The sequence below is a fragment of the Malania oleifera genome, chromosome 2 (genome assembly GCF_029873635.1).
Source record: "Malania oleifera isolate guangnan ecotype guangnan chromosome 2, ASM2987363v1, whole genome shotgun sequence".
In the NCBI taxonomy this organism is placed as follows: Eukaryota; Viridiplantae; Streptophyta; class Magnoliopsida; order Santalales; family Ximeniaceae; genus Malania; species Malania oleifera.
Genome location: NC_080418.1, coordinates 70,502,469 through 70,524,355, shown reverse-complemented (window position 1 = coordinate 70,524,355; position 21,887 = coordinate 70,502,469). Strand labels below are relative to the sequence as shown.

At 35.1% G+C, this 21,887-nt stretch overlaps 1 protein-coding gene across 8 annotated transcripts in view; it reads right to left on the bottom strand.

The window, feature by feature from the left end:
* LOC131148516 (uncharacterized) overlaps window positions 1-21,887 on the bottom strand; it is an 89,377-nt gene that overhangs the window by 42,133 nt on the left and 25,357 nt on the right. For 6 of the 8 annotated variants that reach the window (XM_058098258.1, XM_058098253.1, XM_058098259.1 and 3 more), the window contains exons 2-3: window positions 16,472-16,630; window positions 13,652-13,870 (exon numbers count right to left, since the gene is read on the bottom strand). In XM_058098258.1, the coding sequence (XP_057954241.1) occupies window positions 13,652-13,870; window positions 16,472-16,630 (378 nt within the window). Of the gene's footprint in view, window positions 1-13,651; window positions 13,871-14,837; window positions 15,231-16,471; window positions 16,631-21,887 lie in introns of those variants that run through there. The other 2 variants (XM_058098257.1, XM_058098255.1) reach the window with 2 other exon arrangements.

Here is a 21,887-nt window from a genome sequence, read left to right as displayed (position 1 = left end):
GAACAACAATCTAATATAACACTACACAGTCTCACACAAAATCAACTCATGAACATTGTCCCTACTCCAAGAGACCCACCAATGGCCCTTACTAACACTAAACAATAACTAATTGCCACGAGTGCATGGTTGAAAAATATTGTACCTTTTAGAAAAACACATGCCCAACAACTTGATATTATGGAATATAGAAGGAATCAAAACATTTTGGAAGAAAAAATTTAGAAAAAGGAGGCTGAAAACAATCTCATGTGTCAGTGTGCGGGCTTGGGATTATTTGCAGTCGGCCGATGCATGGGGATGGGTGGCATGGTCTCCAGCAACGGGATTTTACAGGGTTATAGTCCAAAGGGTTTTGTTGCTTTTGTGAAATATTGAAGTGTTGTGGTGGTTCAAAGAAGGGCAGTGATAGGAGAATGTTTTCCAACGATGGCTAAGTTTAGTATGGTGGTAGGGATTATGTTGGATCTTGCTTTGATACCATGTTGAGATTTTTGATAAAATAAAAGACCTAGCACAATGATAGGTCTCTCCCTCTTTTTATAATACATATCAAATGCATTATAATGACCATAATACCCTTACTAACTCTCACTTATTAACATCATACTAACACACTAACGATACTACAACAACAACAAACCAAGCCTTAAGTCCCACTAGGTGGGATTGGCTACATGAATTCTTTTCCTCCAATTTATGCGATCATGGACAATTTTTTTCGACAAATTTAGGCCTATTAAATCCTTACTCACTATCTCATTCCAAGTTATTTTAGGTCTACTCGTACCCCTTCTACTACCCCTCACAACAACTAACTCACTCTTCCTCATTGGCATTCTATATGGCCTACATTGCAAGTGTCCAAACCATTTGAGTCATCCCTCTTTTATCTTATCTTCTATAGGAGTTACACCTAACTTACTACGAATATGTTCATTTTTTAATTTACCTTTCAATGTTATACCATTCATCCATCTAAACATTCTCATATCGGCAACTTTCACTTTTTAGACATGTTGTTTCTTAGTTGCCCAATATTCTAATCCATATAGCATAGCTAGTCATATAGCCGTCCTATGAAACTTTCCTTTTAATTTTAAGGGTATTCTACAATCACAAAGCACACTTGAAGGACTTATCCATTTTACCCAACTTGCTTTAACTATATGCATTACATCCTCTTCAACTTCTCCTTCATCTTGCATAATAGATCCAAGGTATCGAAATCTACAAGTGTTATTTATTACTACATCATCAAGTTTAACTTTGTCACCAATATTTCTCCTACTATTATTGAAATTACATTTCATATATCCTGTCTTGTTTCTACTTATCCTAAAGTTACTAGATTCTAAAGTTTCTCTCCATAATTCTAACTTAGCCTCTACTCCACCCCTAATTTCATCAATCAATACAATATCATCTGCAAACAACATACACTATGGAACCTCATTTTGGATACTCCTAGTCAATTGATCCATCACTAAAACAAAAAAATTAAGGGCTCAAAGCAGATCCTTGATGTAAACCTATTGTGATTGAAAATTTTCTACTCTCTCCACCTATTGTCCTTACATTAGTCATTAAACCATTGTACATATCCTTAATGACATCAATATACTACATACACCTTATTTTTTTAAAACCCACCATAGAACTTCTCTAGGAGTCTTATCATATGCTTTCTCTAAATCAATAAATAGCATATGCAAATACCTTTTCTTTTCCCTAAACATTTCCATTAATCTTCTTAAAAGATATATAGCTTCTGCAATAGATCTCCCAAACATAAAACCAAATTGATTTTCTGAGACCTTCGTTTCTAGCCTTAATCTTTGTTCAACTACCATTTCCCATAATTTCATCGTATGACTCATAAGTTTAATTCCATGATAGTTATTACAATTTTGATATCTCCTTTATTTTTTGTATATAGGTATTAAAGTATTTTTCCTCCATTCATCTAGCATTTTCTTAATTTTTAAAATTTTTTTAAATAAATTAGTTAACCATATAATTTCATTATCGTCTAAGAATTTCCAAACTATAATTGGGATGTTATGCGGTCCTATAACTTTCCCATTTTTCATCTTTTTTAGTGCAAACTTAACTTCGTTAACTCTGATCTTACGAATCAATCTCATATTTTGTTTTTTCCTCATTTGTCGATTTTAAGTTTAAGTCTTCTATTTGGTTTTCATTAAATAGCTTATTAAAGTAACTTCGTCATCCTTCTTTTATGTCTTCTTCCTTAACCAAAACAATATCATCCTCACTTTTTATACATTTTACAATATCTAAGTCCTAACTTTTTCTTTCTCTAACTCTAGCAAGTTTAAATATATCTCTTTCCCCTTCTTTTATATCTAATCTATCATACAAATTATTAAATGATCCATGTTTAGCTTCACTAACAGTCTTTGTTGTATCTTTTCTTGCCCCTTTATACTTTTCAAAGTTATCCATGTTTCTACATTTTTGCCATGTTTTATATCAAGTTCTTTTTGTCTTTACGGCTTTTTGAACATTTTGATCACACCACCATCTTTGCTATTCGAGAATCTTCCTCTTGACTCAAACCTCGGAAGATTAGCTTTCAGATCAATGATCAGAGACTCAGTTTATCTTTGAAAAATCTCAGCAAGAATATGTGAGCAAGAGGGCTTTGAGAGAGGGTGAGCAATATAGCTTGAAAACTGATTTTCAATTCTTGGTAATTAATTTGATTTGAGAAACCATGTATTTATAGGCTCAAAAAGCATTCAATTCATGTTGATTTGAGAAATCATGTATTTATAGGCTCAAAAAGCATTAAATTCGTGTTGATTTGAGAAACCATGTATTTATAGGCTCAAAAAACATTAAATTTGAGCCTATAAATCATGGTTTCTCAAATCAAATTAATTACCAAGAATTGAAAATCAGTTTTCAAGCTATATTGTTCACCCTCTCTCAAAGCCCTCTTGCTCACATATTCTTGCTGAGAATTTTCAAAGATAAAGATAAACTAAGTCTCTGATCAGTGATCTGAAAGCTAATCTTCTGAGATTTGATATAAATCAAAAGAAGAATCCCGGTGACATACTTCCTTGAGCTTCAATTTCATTCTATTTGATATTTACTTTTGAAGTATTACCTGTGCTTAATCTTGTACTAACCAGCTCTATCTGAGAGCACTTCTTATACACAAGAATTCTTTCTTGTCTCTTTGTTTTCTTGACGGTTCAGGGTTATTGGATCGTTGTACCAAGCATGAGGTATCGCTTGGAGAGGGGGCTCCACCCTAATTGAAGGAGGGATTGTAACGGTTTGTTCAGCCAGTAAAGGAACGTGATAGTGGAATCCTTAGGTGGTCTTACCTAAGGCGAGGACGTAGGCCGGTATAAGCCGAACCTCATAAAAACTCAGTCTCACTCTCAACCCTTACTCTTTTATTTTTTAGCATATAAAAATTGCATGGTTGTCTATCTGAGTGCAGAAAGCTGAAACAATTGAGATTGAAAAAAACTTTTAATTTAAGAACATAAGTTGATTGATCTTTTGCGGAAACCTTAAAGGGAGTACGTTGATCAATCGTTTGTGGAAACCTTGGTTAAAAGGAAGTGCATTAGATTCATAAATATAGGGCTTTAATCAAACTCTACACTAAGTTTTGCAAACGCTGAATCTTGGAGGTGCTGCAGCTCATATATTGGTTAAGTATCTTGTGTTTGATTGATTGGTTGATTGGTTGACAGATTGTCATTATTGAAAGCATTTGGTTTTTGTTGATATTGAGTGTGGATTGTGATTGGTTTAATTAAGTATTAAAAATCAAAACATTCTTGTGTGTTTGCTAAATTTACAAAAGGTTGCGACTTTGTAAAAAAATTTAAAAGAAACTTTTAAAAACCCAATTCACCCCCCTCTTGGGACTATACCTTAGTTTTCAATTGGTATCAGAGCAGGGTTATAGAAAATCCTAATTAGAAGCTATATAAAGATCTAAATTGCACACATAGGCATAACTCCCTTTGGAGAGGGTCAATCCTCAACCAGACCTCCAATCTTTTTTGGACTTAACTATACTTTTTGGAAATAAAGAATGAGAATCTACCTTCAAACCATGGACTGGAAAGCATGGAGGGTTGTCACACATGGTAATCTTATTCCTACCAAACATGTAGATGGAAAAGAAGTTCCCAAAGAAAAAAAAGACATGACCGAAAACGACCATAAGATGTTGCAAGTTAACTCAAGTGCTATGAATGCTTTATATTGTGCTCTTGACATAAATGAATTCAATAGGGTCCTGGCATGCAAAACAGCAAAAGAAATATGGGACAAATTAGAGGTAACCTATGAAGGTACCGTTGATGTGAGAGATAATAGAATTGACATGCTTACTAACGAATATGAAGCTTTTAAGATGAATTCGAATGAATCTATTACAAATATGTACAATAGATTCACTCATATCATAAACTCCCTTAATACTTTAGGGAAAACTTACTCTACTTATGAGATGATCCGAAAAATCCTTAGAGGTCGTTCACTCATTTGGGAACCCAAAGCCACAGCTATAACGGAAGGAAGAACCCTTAAAAATACTTCACTAGATGAACTAATTGGATCCCTTCTCACCTATGAGATGGCTATGAATGAAAGGAATGCTAAAAACAAAAATAAGAAATCTATAGCCCTTAAAGCTGCCAAAGAAAGCTCTAGTGAAGAAGAGGAAGATGCAAGTGAATTAGATAATGAAGAACTTGCCTTCATTACTAAAAGACTTGGAAAATTCTTTAGAAGAAAAAATAAGTTTGCAAAAAATCTTAGAGGTGCAAAAACTAAAAAAGGATAAACAAGCAAAAAGGAAAATAAGAATAAGAATGAACCCCCTAATTGTTATAATTACAAAAAAGTTGGACATATTAAACCTGATTGTCCACAGCTAAAGAAAGACAATAAGAAGAAAAAGAAGGCAATGAAAGCTACATGGGATGATACAAGCTCAAGCGAATCGGAGAACGAATCAAGTGAACAACAGATGGCAAACGTATGCTTCATGACTCATAAGAATGAGGTAAATTCCTACTATAGTTCATCCGAAGAATCAAGTGATGAATCATGTAGTGATTCATGTGATAATATGTCGTCATACAAAGAACTTCAAGCTTAATTATTTGCCTTACACAATAGGTTCATAAAAGTAACTAAAAGGAACATTGCTTTAAAGGAACAAAACGAATCACTTAAAAATCAACTAGATACATTAAAAGCAACTGAAAAGGAAAAAGACTCACACATTGATGAGCTTATGAAGAAAATAAATGACATATCTCAAGATTTAGTTAAATTACAAGTAAATGGTGAAAACAAGAAAGACTTTGAAATAAAAGACCTTAAAAGTAAAATTGAAAGCAAGGAGAAAATCATTTACAATTTTAGTAAAGGAAAGAAACACTTTGAAAAAATGCTTGAAAAATAAAAAATGTCATTAGATAAAGAAGGAATAGGATTTAATGGAATTGAGAACAAAAAGAAGAAGAATCTTTATATGGGATACTTTGTTAAAGAATCAAAATATTATGCAAGCACATCTTCATCTAATATCTATCAGCATACTACATGCTTCTTATGTAAGAAAAAGGGACACATAAATTTGATTGCCCATTTAAAATAAAGAATGTCAAAATCAAGAAAGTTCGGAAAATTAAAGAAAACAAATCTGAAATAAAGAAACCTAAGAAAGTTTGGCTACCTAAGAGTAACGTATTGAACCATTCTTGTAGGTCTGCCTTAGGACAACCTCATCTAAAGACAAATGGTACTTGGATAGTGGGTGCTCTAGGCACATGACCGGGGATAAATCCAAGTCCACCTCATTAAGGCTAAAAGATGGTGGATACGTTACATTCGGAGACAATGCCAAAGGAAGAATCATTGGGATCGGTGAGATAGGTAAAGAATCTTCACTCACCATTGATGACGTATTATTAGTAGAAGGATTAAAACATAACCTATTGAGCATAAGTCAATTAAGTGACAAAGGATTTGATGTAATCTTTAAGCAAGACAAATGTATTGTTGAAAATAGAGAAAAACAAAATTTTCTATTCACCGCTAGAAGAATTGATAATGTATATTGCATAAATTTTGAAAAGTTAAAATCTCAAAACATCACATGCTTAGCAACTATGAATGAGGCAAGTTGGTCATGGCATAGAAGGCTAGGTCATGCAAGTATGGACTTACTATCAAAACTAGTTAAAAAGAACCTAGTTAGAGGACTACCTAGTACAAAGTTTGTTAAAGATAAAATTTGTGATGCTTGTCAGTTAGGAAAACAAACTAAGACCAGCTTTAAGAAAAAGAAACACATCTCCACTAGCAAGCCCTTAGAGCTTATACACTTAGACTTATTTGGTCCCACTAGGACTCAAAGTATAGGAGGAAAGCAATATGCCTTCGTCATTGTAGATGACTACTCCAAGTTTACTTGGGTACTCTTCCTAGCCTCAAAAGATGAAGCATGTAATACCTTGATAAAGTTGTGTAAAATACTTCAAAATGAAAAGGGCTATGGTGTCTTAAGTATAAGAAGTGATCAAGGAAGAGAATTTAATAATAAAGATGTTGAAAAATTTTGCAATGAACATGGAATTAGACATAACTTCTCAGCACCTAGAACTCCACAACAAAATGGAGTTATTGAAAGAAAGAATAGAACCCTTCAAGAAATGGCTAGAACAATGTTAAATGAAAACAAACTACCTAAGTACTTTTGGGCTGAAGTGGTTAACACCGTATGTTATGTAATAAATAGAGTGTCCATTAGATCAAGCCTAAATAAAACTCCCTATGAATTATGAAAAGGAAGAAGGCCTAACATAGCTTACTTTCATGTTTTTGGATGTAAGTGTTTTGTACTTAATGACAAAGATGACTTAGGGAAATTTGGTGCTAAGTCATATGAGGGTATCTTTCTAGGATATGCAGCAAATAGTAAAGCTCTTAGAATCTATAATAAGAGAACACTAACAATTATTGAATCAATCCATGTGACCTTTGATGAATCAAACCCTTTTTCAAAAGAAATTGAGAATGAAGAAAAGGATGATACTTCACTAGAAGAACTAGAAATCAAAGAAGACAAAGAAGAGGAAATTGAAGAGACTCAAAATGATGATCCTATAGAAAATTCTGAGTTGCCAAAGGAATGGAAATATGTAAGAAATCACCCTAAAGATCAAATCATAAGAGAACCTACTAGAGGAGTAGCTACTAGATCATCATTGAAGAACTTATGTAATCACTATGCATTTCTATCACAAGAAGAACCTAAAAACATAGAAAAAGTTTTAAGTGATGATTCTTAGATAATAGCTATGCAAGAAGAATTGAATCAATTTGAAAGAAATAAAGTATGGAAATTAGTTCCTAGACCTGATGACCACTCAATAATTGGAACTAAATGGGTATTTAGGAATAAAAAGGATGAAAATGGCATAGTTGTAAGAAATAAAGAGCAAGACTTGTAGCTCAAGAATACAGTCAAGAAGAAGGAATAGACTACGATGAGACTTTTGCTCCCGTAGCAAGAATGGAAGCTAATAGAATGTTGTTAGCATATGCATCTCATAAAGAATTCAAACAATATCAAATGGATGTAAAAAGTGCTTTTCTAAATGGTTTTATAAATGAAGAAGTTTATGTGGAACAACCTCCTGGTTTTGAGGACATAAACAATCTCAATCATGTATTTAGATTAACAAAAGCATTATACGAGTTAAAACAAGCTCCTAGAGCTGGGTATGAGAGATTGAGCAGATTCTTACTAGAGAAGCTTCTCAAGAGGAAAGGTGGATAGCATCTTATTCATTAAAACCAAAAATAAAGACATGCTAATCATACAAATCTATGTTGATGATATTATATTTGGTGCTACAAATGATGAATTATGTCAGGATTTTTGCAAAGTGTATGCAAAATGAGTTTGAGATGAGTATGATGGGAGAGTTAAATTACTTCCTAAGTTTACAAATCAAGCAAGTTAAAAATTTAATATTTATAAATCAATCAAAATACATAAAAGACATGCTTAAAAAGTTTGACATGGAAGGAAGTAAGCCCATAGCAACCCCCATGAGTAACTCTATAAGCCTAGACAAAGATGAAAAAGGAAAATCAATAGATATGAAGTACTATAGAGGTATGATAGGAAGTTTGTTATATTTGACAGCTAGTAGACCAGACATAATGTTTAGCGTATGTATGTGCGCCCAGTTTCAATCAGCTCCTAAGGAATCCCATCAGATAGCAGTAAAAAGAACCCAAAGATACTTGATAGGAACTATTGATTTAGGACTTTGGTACCCTAAGAACACCGGATTTGAAATGATTAGTTATTCGAATGCTGATTACGCCAGTTGTAAGATTGATAGGAAAAGTACAAGCGGGACTTGTCACTTTCTGGGACGATCTCGTCTCTTGGTTTTCCAAGAAACAAAATTCCGTAACTTTATCAACCACTGAAACTGAGTATGTGGCAGCAAGTAGTTGCTGTGCACAAACACTCTATATAAAACAACAATTAAAAGACTTTAATTTAGAGTACACAGGCATACCAATTAAGTGTGATAATACAAGTGCAATAAACATTTCAAAAAATTCAATATCACATTCAAAAACTTAGCATATTGATATAAGACATCATTTTTTAAGAGATCACATACAAAAAGAAGACATATTACTTGAATTCATAAACACAAACGATCAATGGGCGGACATTTTCGCAAAACCCCTTCCCAAATAGAGATTTATATCAATTAGAAGGAACTAGGTTTATTGCATAGTAGAGAAGTTGTTTAGGAAGAAGTAATGTTAAGTGAAAAGAGAAAATTTTAAAAATTAAGGGTGTCAGGTGACTGAGCTGAGAAGCTCAATCGACCGAGCAGTGCAAATTGAAGGATCGGGCACCTGAGCCATTTGACCTCAGAAGACTGATGTAGCACTGCCTACTGAAATTTAATTTATGTAAATTGTCAAGCAACTGAGCCCAAATCTTCAAGCACCTGAGCTCGCGGATCCTATATATTTTAAGCGCGAAAAACCCTAACTTTTCAAACTCCACGCTACTGACCTCTGTTCCATCACTCACCTGAGGCTCCCACTCTTGGTTTCCCTTGATTCTTAGCTCAAAATCCCTCGAATCAAAGCCTCACAATCACTCTCCTACATCTTTTCCCACGTTTTCTAGGGCTTCACTTGGCTGTTCAGTTGATTGCTCAGTATCACGATGCCTCGCACCAAAACTACGGCAAACCGAGGTGCTTCTTCAGGGAGAGATGAAAATAATATCGAACAATGGCTCATAACTCCTCAATCGAAGCATCGATACTGAACTTATCTTCATTCTACAGAACCTATCTTCGGTAAAATTCTTGATACCTCCTTTCATTCTGAATTTCCCGAAATTCTGCCAATGTTTCAAGAAATTGGCTAGAAGAATTTTGTAGTTTACCAATCAAAAGGGTTGTATCCAAACTTAGTGAAGATCTTCTATGCAAATATGATACATGGAGAAAATGTACTAACCACTGAGGTTAGGGGAAAGAAGATATAGTCTTAACACCAAACACCTTGGCTCCAATTTTGCATATTAGCCCGGGAGAATTTGAATGTCCAACTCTTGCTCAAACTTGGATTATGGAGCAAGGTTTCACTCCCGAGGAATTCTTGTCGCTGATTATGGTAGAGGAACCGGTATACTTTGGCCATCCTCCACTATATAAACAGCTGAACTTAAAAGCTCAAATCCTCCAGAAAATCATCACAATCGATATTCTACCACAAACTGGTTCATATGATCACATCTCCTACGTAGATTGCTTTGTGTTATGGTGTTTGCTGAAAGGGAAGAAACTCGATCTATCTAGCTTAATTCTGAAGGGGATGTGGGCAAAATTAGAAGCTAGACGAGTCACTCTTCCGTATGGTGGTGTTCTAAACCTTCTCTTTGCTCATCTCAATGTCACCACGCCTACTGAACTGTTCATAAAGCGTACACGGTACAACCTTTTCAACTCTACAATCCTAAAGCAAATGGGATACGAAAAACAGGCCAGCAGTTGTACCTCCTCCATAACAGGAACAATGACCTCCATCTGATACTCCTTCTTGGTTTGTACCCTTTCACCATGAGTTCACTACATTCAGCAGAGATATGCGTTCAGGTCTCCAATCACTTCAAGAGAATGTATCCTCACTCCACACTACTTGCTCTTCACTAGACCAGCGCCTTACTCGCATAAAGCAGTATAGGGCTAGCTCATCTCAGAGTGTTGATCTCATGGATACCAACTTTATTCCTCATAGTGATGATTCATCTGATGAAGAATCTGAAGAAGTGAAGAGGGTACTGAAGAAGGTGATGCAGCAGCTGATGATGAAAATGCTTCTAATGATGATTGATTCATTTGTATTTTTGTGTTGTATTGCAGTCTTATCTATGTATTGGCTTAGTCCTTGTGTTGCTTTGTTTTGCTTGTTTTTTCTTTTAGTTTGGCTTGTAACTCTTTTGATTATGACTTTTTGTACTTTTTCATGACTATATGACTATGCTTATTATGTTCTATCCTACAACACCTTGTGACTATGCTCCGTATTTCTTTTTGATTGATGTCAAAGGGTCTTAGAGAGCAAACATGAGAACATATGCTTTTAGAGAGTATCCAAATGAGCATAATGAGAAAGCACAAATGAGAATATAAGCAACATAAGCATAAGCTATAACTATTTGAGATAATACTTTAACTAATACTAGTATGTTGACATGAGCTATATCTTAATACTAAGTATGTTAAAATGCGCTAAATATTTGATTGACTTATTGAAGTTTTTGAAATCATCATTTTTTTTATATATTGTTAAAAGGTATGCTTATTGTAAGAGGGAGCCTTATCAAGGTTCTCTCATCTTTGCTCCTTATTAGTCATAATCAAAAATGGGGAGATTGTTGGCCTAACATGACTTTCGAATCTTCTTTTGATGATAACAAATAAAGGATAAATTAACAAGTTATGGTCTAAGTTATGATATTCCAGGAAACCTAATATGAGAAGTTCAAAAAGTTCAAGAAATTAAAGTCCAAAGATCACAAGAATCATAAATTTATACTTCATTCACAAGGTGATCAAATGAAAGCTCAGAGAGATCCAAGATAGTGAAAACATATGAAGCTTAAAGAATACTCAAGCTCAAAGCATAGATGACTCAAAGCAAAAAAAATTCATGAAGACTTCAAGTTTAAGAGAGTTTTTTTAATGTCTTTAGGAAGTCTTATGTAAGTACTTCACTTTAAATATCATTTTGAATGCTTTGAAGCTCATTAGGGGTTAATACGGACTTAGAGACCTTACTTTGAAAACCCCGAAAAATGCATTTTAAATGTAACAAAGCAAGATGGCTAAGAGTTTTGAAAACTAACCTAAAAAACAGCATTTATAATTGTTCAGGCGACTGACCTGTGTTTGGTCAAGCGACTAATATTTTTCCTGAATTAATTTTGAATAGGCAATGAATGATTAGGCGACTGACCCTGTTTTGAACTGAAAAATTACACTATGTTCAAAGGTCAGGCGACTGACCCTCGTAAACGGCTAGTTTTTTAAAAGATTTTAAATTACAAATTCGAGATGCTTGTGCCCCAAACTTCCTAAAAACTTGGGAAACACTCCAAGTAACTTGAGCAACACAAATTTAATGCTTTTTGAGTCTATAAATACATGGTTTCTCAAATCAAATTAATTACCAAGAATTGAAAATCAGTTTTCAAGCTATATTGCTCGCTCTCTCTCAAAGTCCTCTTGCTCACATATTCTTGCTGAGAATTTTCAAAGATAAATTGATTCTCTGATCACTGATCTGAAAGCTAATCTTCTGAGGTTTGATATAAATCAAAAGAAGAATCCCGCTGACATACTTCCTTGAGCTTCAATTTCATTCTATTTGATATTTACTTTGAAGTATTACCTGTGCTTAATCTTGTACTAACCAACTCTATCTGAGAGCACTTCTTGTACATAAGAATTCTTTCTTGTCTCTTTGTTTTCTTGATGGTTCAGGGTTATTGGATCGTTGTACCGAGCGTGGGGTATCACTTGAAGTGGGAGCTCCACCCTAATTGAAGGAAGGATTATAACGTTTTGTTCCGCCCGTAAAGGAACGTGATAGTGGAATCCTTAGGTGGTCTTGCCTAAGGCGAGGACGTAGGCTGGTATAAGCCGAACCTCGTAAAAACTTGGTCTCACTCTCAACCTTACTCTTTTATTTTTCAACATATATAAATTGCGTGGTCGTGTATCTGAGTGCAAGAAGCTGAAACAATTGAGATTGAGAAAAACTTTTGATTTAAGGAAGTAAGTTGATTGATCTTTTGCAGAAACCTTAAAGGGAGTGCGTTAATCAATCATTTGCGAAAACCTTAGTTGAAAGGAAGTGCATAAGATCCATAAATACAGGGGGCTTTAATCAAACTCTACGCTGAGTTTTGCAAACGCTGAATCTTGGAGGTGCTGCAGCTCATATATTGGTTAAGTATCTTGTGTTTGATTGATTGGTTGATTGGTTGACTGATTGTCATTGTTGAAAGCATTTGGTTTGTGTTGATATTGAGTGTGGATTGTGATTGGTTTAACTAAGTATTAAAAATCAAAACATTCTTGTGTGTTTGCTAAATTTACAAAAGGTTGTGACTTTGTAAAAAGATTTAAAAGAAACTTTTAAAAACCCAATTCAACCCCCCTCTTGGGACTACACCTTAGTTTTCAAGATTTCCACAAAGCATGAACTTACTATCCCACCCACCCCCATGGTTAAGTTCCATAGGAATCCTACTTTTGGGCTAAATTGCCCTCGCACTTTTGGTGTGTTGGACAATAATGCATCTATAATAAAGTGTCATCACACTACTACTATATTTAAAATAATAAACAAGCAATAGACTTCTCAACAATCATAAAAGAAGAGATAGCATGCATCATATGGCAAAGAAAGCTGATAGCAACAGGGGAAAGTAAAAATAAGAGAAAGTGAAAATAAATTGCACAAGATGGGGAGGATCATGATAAGAAACTAGGATGAGTTGGCAACAAGTAATAGTTTTGGGTTTAAACCAAAATACTATAACACACCAATTCTAAAAACTAAGAGTTTCGCAGGACTTGAATTATATGGATTCCTTTAGTTCAAGAAATTACTTTAACCAAACAATTTTTTCCACAATCCCATTAACACAAAAAATATTGGTCAAGGAAAGTATGGTTTAAATATTTTACATTTGCACCATGTATCCTAAACAAGGAACTATCATGGATAGGGACTAGATTGGGATTTTTACTATTCAAGAATATTTTTGTGTATATTTATATCCAAAATCTAAATATCTTAAGCTTATATTTTCTTTTAGAAACACAAGGAAACTTAATCAGCCTAAGCAGCATGCAAATATTTAGCACATTAAAATCTAATTCAACCACCTACAATGTCACATCCCAATAATGAATCTAACCCGACCTCTCAACAAAGGGTTAGCCCAGTAATTTGGACAAGATGTAATAGAATAGACTTTAAACAAGAAAAGCAGAAGCAGAGGTTTATAAAGTCAAACCTTCGGCCCAATTATTATGTCGGCAAGAAGAGATGTGAGGAAAACGAACAGTATAAGGATCCCAAAACCAATTGCAGACGCCATCAACCAATTCCTCTCTTTAGATGATTTGTCAACTTTGAAGAAGCTAACAAGCTTAAACTGAGGCTTTGCAGTGCATTTCAGTAGCAACAGTGCCCCAATGAGCTCCAAAGTCTCAATCACAAGCAAGGATAATGCCTGTGATGAAAATAGATTAAAATAATATAGCATCAGCATGATACTTCATAAATGTAAAATTTAACTAATCTAATTATTGAAAAAATTAAAAAAAAGAAAGAAATTTTCCTAAAGGGTTGATGCAGGACCAAGTCCAGTGACTTAATTCTCAATTCCAGTCTAAATAAAAACTAACATATATATATATATATATAAGCTTATAATGCTTGGAAGATAAGGAAACTAATTAAAAACCTAATTAAGCCAAAATACTAGTTTCCTTGGAAGATAAGGAAACTAATTAAAAACCTAATGAAGCCAAAATACTAGTCTCCTAAATGATAATAACTTAGAATCTTGAAGGTATAATCCTAATATATAGGCTTACACCATTTGGAAGATAAGGAAACTAAGTAATAAACCTAATTAAACCAAAATACTAGTTTCCTGAATGATAATACCCTAGAATCTTGCTTCCTAAATAATATCCTAGGATATTGAAGATATCCCTAATAAAAATGCCCTAAATAAAAGAATTCAACCTCAAATTTAAAAAACTGACGGATGTAGAACCCAAATTGTGGGCCTGCTTGAGAGAACCAATGTAATATTCTTGAATGGTCCAAAATGAAGGCCTCTCTTTTTGTTCACAATAATTTGGGTCAATCTTCAATATAAGACAACAAAGGTTAGAATTAAGTATGCTCATCCTAGAATCTAACATTTTCAAGGCCAGTTCAAGCTTCATTTTTTTTTTTCGTCTTTTCATTTCTCTTTTTTTTTTTTTTCTTTTAATATGTTGCTTGGCTGATTCAGTCCGGTCCAGATTGGCTCTCTGGACTGGTTTGGTTTGGTTTGGTTTGGTTTGACTGACAGGTCTGGCTCAACTTGATGGAATCAAGTCCTTTTCTTCTTTAAGCAAATGTGTAGGGTTTCAAACCTTCTTCAAATGAATGTAGGATCTGATGAAGGAAGATGGGGTCCTAACCTCCACAGATCTAGCTGCTGGCGGTGAGAGGGGCTGCCAACAATGATGATATGGATGAGTGACAACAACAGGGCTCCAATAATAATCTGTTGATGGCGATTGAGGCATTGACAATGATGAAAAGCTTGCAACTGTTGTTTTTGGCAAGGATGGAAGTAGACAACTGGCGTGATTTGCTTTTGGCAATGGATAAGCTCCAGTGAAGTTTCAAAAAACAATCACGAAAACTCCTTGTGCTTGATCTGATGCCAACAACAACAATTGACCTCCATTAGTCTATAAAGAAGATGAAAAGTCTTCAACTCGGCAAGGTTGGATAGGTTCCAGCAAGTGTTTGGTACAGCAAAAGGATCCTCAAGGAATCTTCTACACACTGGACTGCACAATTAAGATCTGAAAATCAAGAAGTTATATCTGACATGGACCATACCAAAAAATAAATAATAACTGTGAAATATGGGAGTGGAGGTAACAGAGGCGGAGTCAGTGGTGTCAGGCAATTTTAAGTTAAAATCACAGTAGCGAGAACTCGCATACTATGCTGTCAAGCAAGAATAGCCATGTCAACCAGAGTTGAGATTGAGAAAAATGTCAAAAACACTTACAGCTGTGTTGGATCAGAATCTGCTCTAATACCACTTGATGCAGGACCAATGTCCAACAATTTTATTTCTCCATTCAAGTATAAATAAAAATTAACACATAGGGGCCTTTTATAGGCTTTCAATGCTTGGAAGATGAGGAAACTAATCAAGAAACCTAATTAGGCCAGAATACTAATTTCCTAAATGATAATGACCAAGAATCTTGAAGATATAATTCTAATCTATATGCTTACAATGCTGAGAAGATAAGGAAACTAATTAAGAAACCCAATTAAACCAAAAAACTAATTTCCTAAATGATCATACGCCAGAGTCTTGAAAATATGACTCTAATAAAAATACCTAAATGAAAGAAACGAAAATGCAATAAAAATTAAGAAATTAAAGTAGCTCTTGTTTTGCATGCTGCATTAAGGGTAAAATTTGACTCCAATTTTCGTTCATTATTTCCATTATCATTATAATATTAAGGATACTACAATTTATCAAATAAAATGTGCTACCTGTGGGAAAACTTATAATCGCCTCAGCCACAAATGGCATTAAATTCTGACTGTGGATATGCATTTCATTCAAATCGAGTTATGCAGAGATGTCCAATCCAAAAGTTGCACATTTTATAGAGACGAGATCTTATGAACTCAGCTTCATAATAAGAAAATGGAATTTTCAAAAACATCACCAATGCAAGGACTAACAGCCTAACAAACAGAATCTCAACTAATGGCAGATCCAGGCTAGTCCGGCTGAAGATTCCCACGAAATTCACATGTTGATAAACACATGTTCATGATTGTGAAAACAACACTAATCATTTTAATTTTTAGAATTCAATCCAAGTTATGTGTATACCATTTGGATTGAAAAGTGTATCCCATTATGGAATCACATTAACTCTCAAGCCTCGGCATAGATCCAAACCTATTCTGAACAGTAATCATAGCATTAACACGTTGGGCTGCTAACATGTAAAGAGATACACACCATTATCTACTAACATTAAGCAGGAAGATCAAGAAATTCACTCACCTCTGTCTGTAAATCAAGAATAGTTTGATGCAACATCCGAGCAACCAGAGACAACGCCCCAAAACTCAAAGGAATGTGCAAACTGAAGAAATACAAAGCCATAGTGCTCCATGTACTCCCATCATCCCAAGGAATATCAGATACCAGCACTGAAAAGCTCTGTTAACCCAAATCAAACAAAACTCCATTCAATTTTTTGTGAACAAGACCCAATTCAACATTCCATTATGTGTGTGTGTGTGCGTGTGTGTGTGTGAAGGTTTAAATGACCTAATGTAAAACTACGTAGTTTACACCACTTTTTTTAGGGCCCATATTGGACTACAAAGGGGGTAGCCACCATAGGGTTTAAAGTTTGCCTTATATTGAACATGCTGATCAAATTTGGGTCCCCTTAAACCAAAAACAGCCAGTCAAAATTAGAAAAACTATTAAATTTTGTCCATTCACCAGATTTTTGCTCTTACCATTCACTAAGAAAACTTTTTTAAAAAATTAAAAATAGAAAATGCTCAAGTGAAAAAAAGAAGGGGGGGCAATTACAAACTCAAGCCATGCAGAACTAATAATGCAAGGACAGTAACAGAAACATAAATAAATAAATAAAATTAAAAAATAAAAAAAGTATGGCTTGTTTGGTTTGCAGAATGGAATCAACCGAGGATGGAACTGGATGAGGAATGGAAAGGAATATGTATTTCCATTCTATTTTTTGGTTACATGGAATCCTCGCTGGAATGGAATGCCAATTTCATTTCATAGGCTTCGGTGGGATCGGAACGAGCTGAGCCTTCAGGGTATAACATGTCTTCCTCCACCAAACTATGTGCTGACAGCCATGGCACTGCTCATGTCGCTGCATTGTCACCCTCCTCTCTATTGCCTGTGAATGTGAAACCCTCGATTTGGGGCAGGCTGTCAGGAGTCTCACTAGAATCGCCATAATTGATTCCAACACCAAGTGGTGCTGTTGAAGCTAGCGGAGTAATAATTCTCCATGCCAGAGATTCTGAATTTGAGGACGAGGCAGATTTCCCAGAGCTTGGAGGAATTGGATTGACATGAAGTTGTTGGAGAGGAAGGCTAATTCGATATCATCAATCCCTCTAGTTAGGAAGGAGTAGAAGCCATTGACAGAGTTGGTGGAAGAAGGATCATCATAGATCAAACAAGAGAATTTAAATATATATATATACATATATATATATATATGCACCAGGAAATGGATGAGCCTCCGATGTCTCATCTCCCGCAAGACACTCTCCACCAAATCTTCTCCTACCTTCCTCCCCTTGGCCCTCAAAAATGCACACCTTCCCAGCGGGATTGGCAAAAGCCAATGCAGGGGTAGTTCTAGAACAGAGGGAGTTTCAGCAGGAGAGAGAAATTAGGAAATGTGGGCAACATTTGTTATCAGGATTGCAAGGAAGTTCAAGGAATAAAATTTTTTTAGGACTTTTTGGTCTTTTGAGAAAAAAGAAATGCCCATTCCCTTGTAGAGTTGGTGGAATGCTCATTCCAAGAAACATTGTAAAGGAATTGGGACTGTAATTATGATTCCTTTCCTTTCCCAATTCCTCCCAACCAAACAAGCCATTAAGAAGAGAAGAAGAATTCCTCCCAACCAAACAAGCCATCAAGGAGAGAAGAAATTTGTTCTTTGAACTTTTCAAGAATATTTATTTTTGAAGAAAATAGTCTGGGTTCTTCAAATTCAGAGATATTTTGCCTAGATTGAATAAAGGATCTTTGACGTGAAAAACTTGGTTTAGTAGTTTGGAAATCTTCTAGAAATTCTATGTCAAAGATTATATTGTTTCTTTGGAATCTTATTCCTAAATCTCCTGTGTCGCACGTAATAAATCCTTCAAAATTTCTTTTTGAGGTTTGAATTTGAGGTCTACTAACTCTTGGTTTGGTCCATTCTTTAGGTAGATTTATTTCTTCCCATCTTAAGACTTTTGGTTCCATTAAATTTGTGTGACCTATGGCCTCATAGCAAATAGTTTGCCTTGGAGGAACATCTGGAGGATTACATGAAGGGGCTATTCCAGATGTAAGGATTCTATAATGAATTTTGTAGATCAATTTGTATGGAGAAGTTCCATGAAGAAATCTATAATTGTGAGTTTGGATATCTAAAACAAGACATTTTTCTTCGTGATCATCTTCAGTAAGACTTATTGTAAAATCTAGGTAACATTTGAAATAAACTGGCCCATTTGTTAGGAAAGTTTCTGCCATCCCTAAGATTGATTCTCTGTTATCTGAAATTCTAGCATCTCTTAAAGAGGGAATTGTTAAGACCTATTTTTTATAATGGTTTGATTCCAGTCTCGACGCATCCTATGTGAAGATTGTTCAATCCCAATTTTGCATAATTTTTCAAAGATTCTTTTCAAAAAATATTTTTTGTATAGAATTTGTCTACAAATCTAACATAAATTTCTTTTATCTATTGCCCAATCTTGGATTTAAAATCTAGAAGTTTACCTTCTCATTGATTATTTTTTTTATCTAATTCTAGTAATTTCCAATTCGCTAATTCTTTATCATCCCAACATGATTCTTGACTTATTATCTCTTGCCAATTTCATAGCCTAGGTGGCTACTAGAACCCAAGACACTTGACATGAGTAAAGGTCAAAATATAATTTCACAAAACTTTTCAGCCGCAACAACCTAGCCATAGCATTCAAAAGCACGCCACTAGGCACGAGGTGGAGTGAGGCGACGAGGCTAGCGCCTCATTCTTGTTGAAGCGACGCGGCCTTAAGAGGCATAAGCAGGCACACTAAAGCGCACTGATGCGCCAGGCACAATGAGTCGTGCCTTGAAGTTTTTGAATCTAATAATAAAGAAAATGTAGCCAGAACAAGCCCTAGCCCTCTTACAGCAATCCAAACTTCAACTCGAACCAGCCTTACTACCCTAGCCCTTTGTCTTTGAGCTTTTGACTCAAAGCAACAAGATTCATCTTCAACCATTTGAACCAACACGAAACCAGTCGTGTGCCCTTCTTCTTTGACCCTCCGAAGCAGCATGACACCAATAGAAGCCCTTCGTTAGTTCATCTTCGAGCCTTCAAACCAGCAGGAGCTTCATGAGTTCATCTTCGAGCCTACGAATCTTCTTTTTCAGTTCTTCTGCTGCCTGCTTCTTCTTCTTCTTATAATATTATATGTAATTAATTATGTAGTTTAATACAAGTTTATAACTAATATATAACATTTTTTACTGAATTTAGCTACTGTTTTCTAATTTGTTTGGAAATGCAGTATACAAACTATACATCTTTCTGAAATATATTATACATTGCTTTTGCATTTAGGATAACAGGTCTTAAATCTTAAATGGATTCTGGCAATAGAAACTCTAGCTCTACAAAGAAAGATCCTACATGGAAGTATGCACATTTGGATGATCTAAAAAATAAAAATAATTGACTTGCAAATTTTGTGGCAAAGTCACAAAGGGAGGAATATTTCGGGCAAAACAACAAATTGTCAAAGGATTTCGAAATGTAAAAGAATGCTCTAAGTGCCCTGCTCATGTCTGTGAGGAGATTAGGGAGTATATGTCGAAGAAAGATATAGAGGAGGAAAATGATTTATTGTTGGACTTTGATGACATGGATTGTAATGGTGAAGATGAAGAGGATGAAGTTCAGGAAATTGACTCGCATGGCAAGAGAGTGCTTAGTAGTCGAAGTCGAAGTCGAAGTCGAAGTTCATACCAATCCACCTTGAAGAAACCAAAACATAAGGGGCCTATAGACTTGTTTTTTACTCCTAATCCAAAGAAAGCAGTTCAAGCTAGGAAAGAAGAAAAGATGAAGCAAACATCAACAAATGAGACGTACAAGAAAGAATTAAGACAAAAGGCAGTGGCAAATTTTGCTAGGTGGATGTATGATGCTGGAATACCATTTAATGTTGTACGTTTGGACAGCTTTGCAGTGGCTCTTGAATCGACTGGGCAATATGGTGAACTCTCCAAGGTGATCAATGTTCATTAAGTCTATTGATGCTTCTAAGATTGTCAAGAATACAAATAGAATGTACCAATTACTTGATGAGATGGTGGAGGAAATTGGAGAATCAAATGTGATTCAAGTAGTAACTGATAATGCTTCAAACTACGTTGCAATAGGTAAGAACTTATTTCTACAACTACATTCTATAGTGTACATTATTGTTTATTTCAATATTTTAATGGCTTCACTCCTTGATTTTTGAACAGGGCGATTGTTGGAAGCAAAGAGGCCACATTTATATTGGACATCATGTGCCGCCCATTGCCTCAATTTAATATTGGAGGATATTGGGAAGATGCCCTCAATTCATACAACTTTGAAAAGAGCAATATTTTTGAATGGTTATATTTATAACCGTGTTGGTGTGGTGAACTTGATGAGACAATTCATTGGAGGTAAGGAGTTACTAAGGCTTGCAGTTACAAGATTTGCAACTGCCTTCATCACTTTTCATTCGATCCACCTTCAAAAGAACAACTTAAGGAAGATGTTTGCTTCTAAAGATTGGAATACCACTAAATAAGCAAAGGAGGCAGCTAGCAAAAGAGTATCTAGTATTGTTTTGATGCCTACCTTTTGGAGTACCGTTGTCTATGCTCTTAAATTGACAAGCCCACTTGTCCGTGCTCCGTTTGGTTGATGGGGAAAAGAAACCTACAATGGGATATATTTATGAAGCAATGGATAGGGCTAAGGAAGTCATAGCTAAGGCTTTCGGTGAGAGAGAGGATAAATTCAAGGAGGCATTTGAAATTATTGATATGAGGTGGGGATGCCAACTCCATCAACCTTTGCATGTACCTACACACTACTTGAACCCGGAATATATCTATTCAAACCCCCACATTTCGCAAGATGAAGAAATCATGGCGGGTTTGTACAAATGTATTGCAAGGTTGGTGCCAATCTTTGAAGTGTGCGATAAAGTTTTACATGAGTTGGAAAATTACACTAGCGCTAGTGGCCTCTTTGGAATTGATTTCGCGGTGCAACAAAGGAAGATAAGAGCACCGGGTAAAGTGGCATGTTTACTACCTCTTTCTATATAAAATTATTTTTGCTATTTCACTAGTAGCCATTCATTTAAAATTTATTTTATTACAGCGCAATGGTGGATATCATTTGAATCATCAGCTCCAAACTTGCAAAAGTTTGCTGTGAAAATCCTTAGCCTCACGTGTAGTGCTACCGGCTGTGAAATAAATTGGAGCATATTCCAACATGTAAGTCAGTAGGATGTCTTGGATTAAAGAACATGAACTACTAGTCTACTGCTTTTTAGAATCGCTATTTACTACATTACTTTAAACTTCTTGCGGCTTCATAGCAAAAGGAGAAATAGACTAGACCAACAAAACTTGAATGATTTGGTATTTGTGA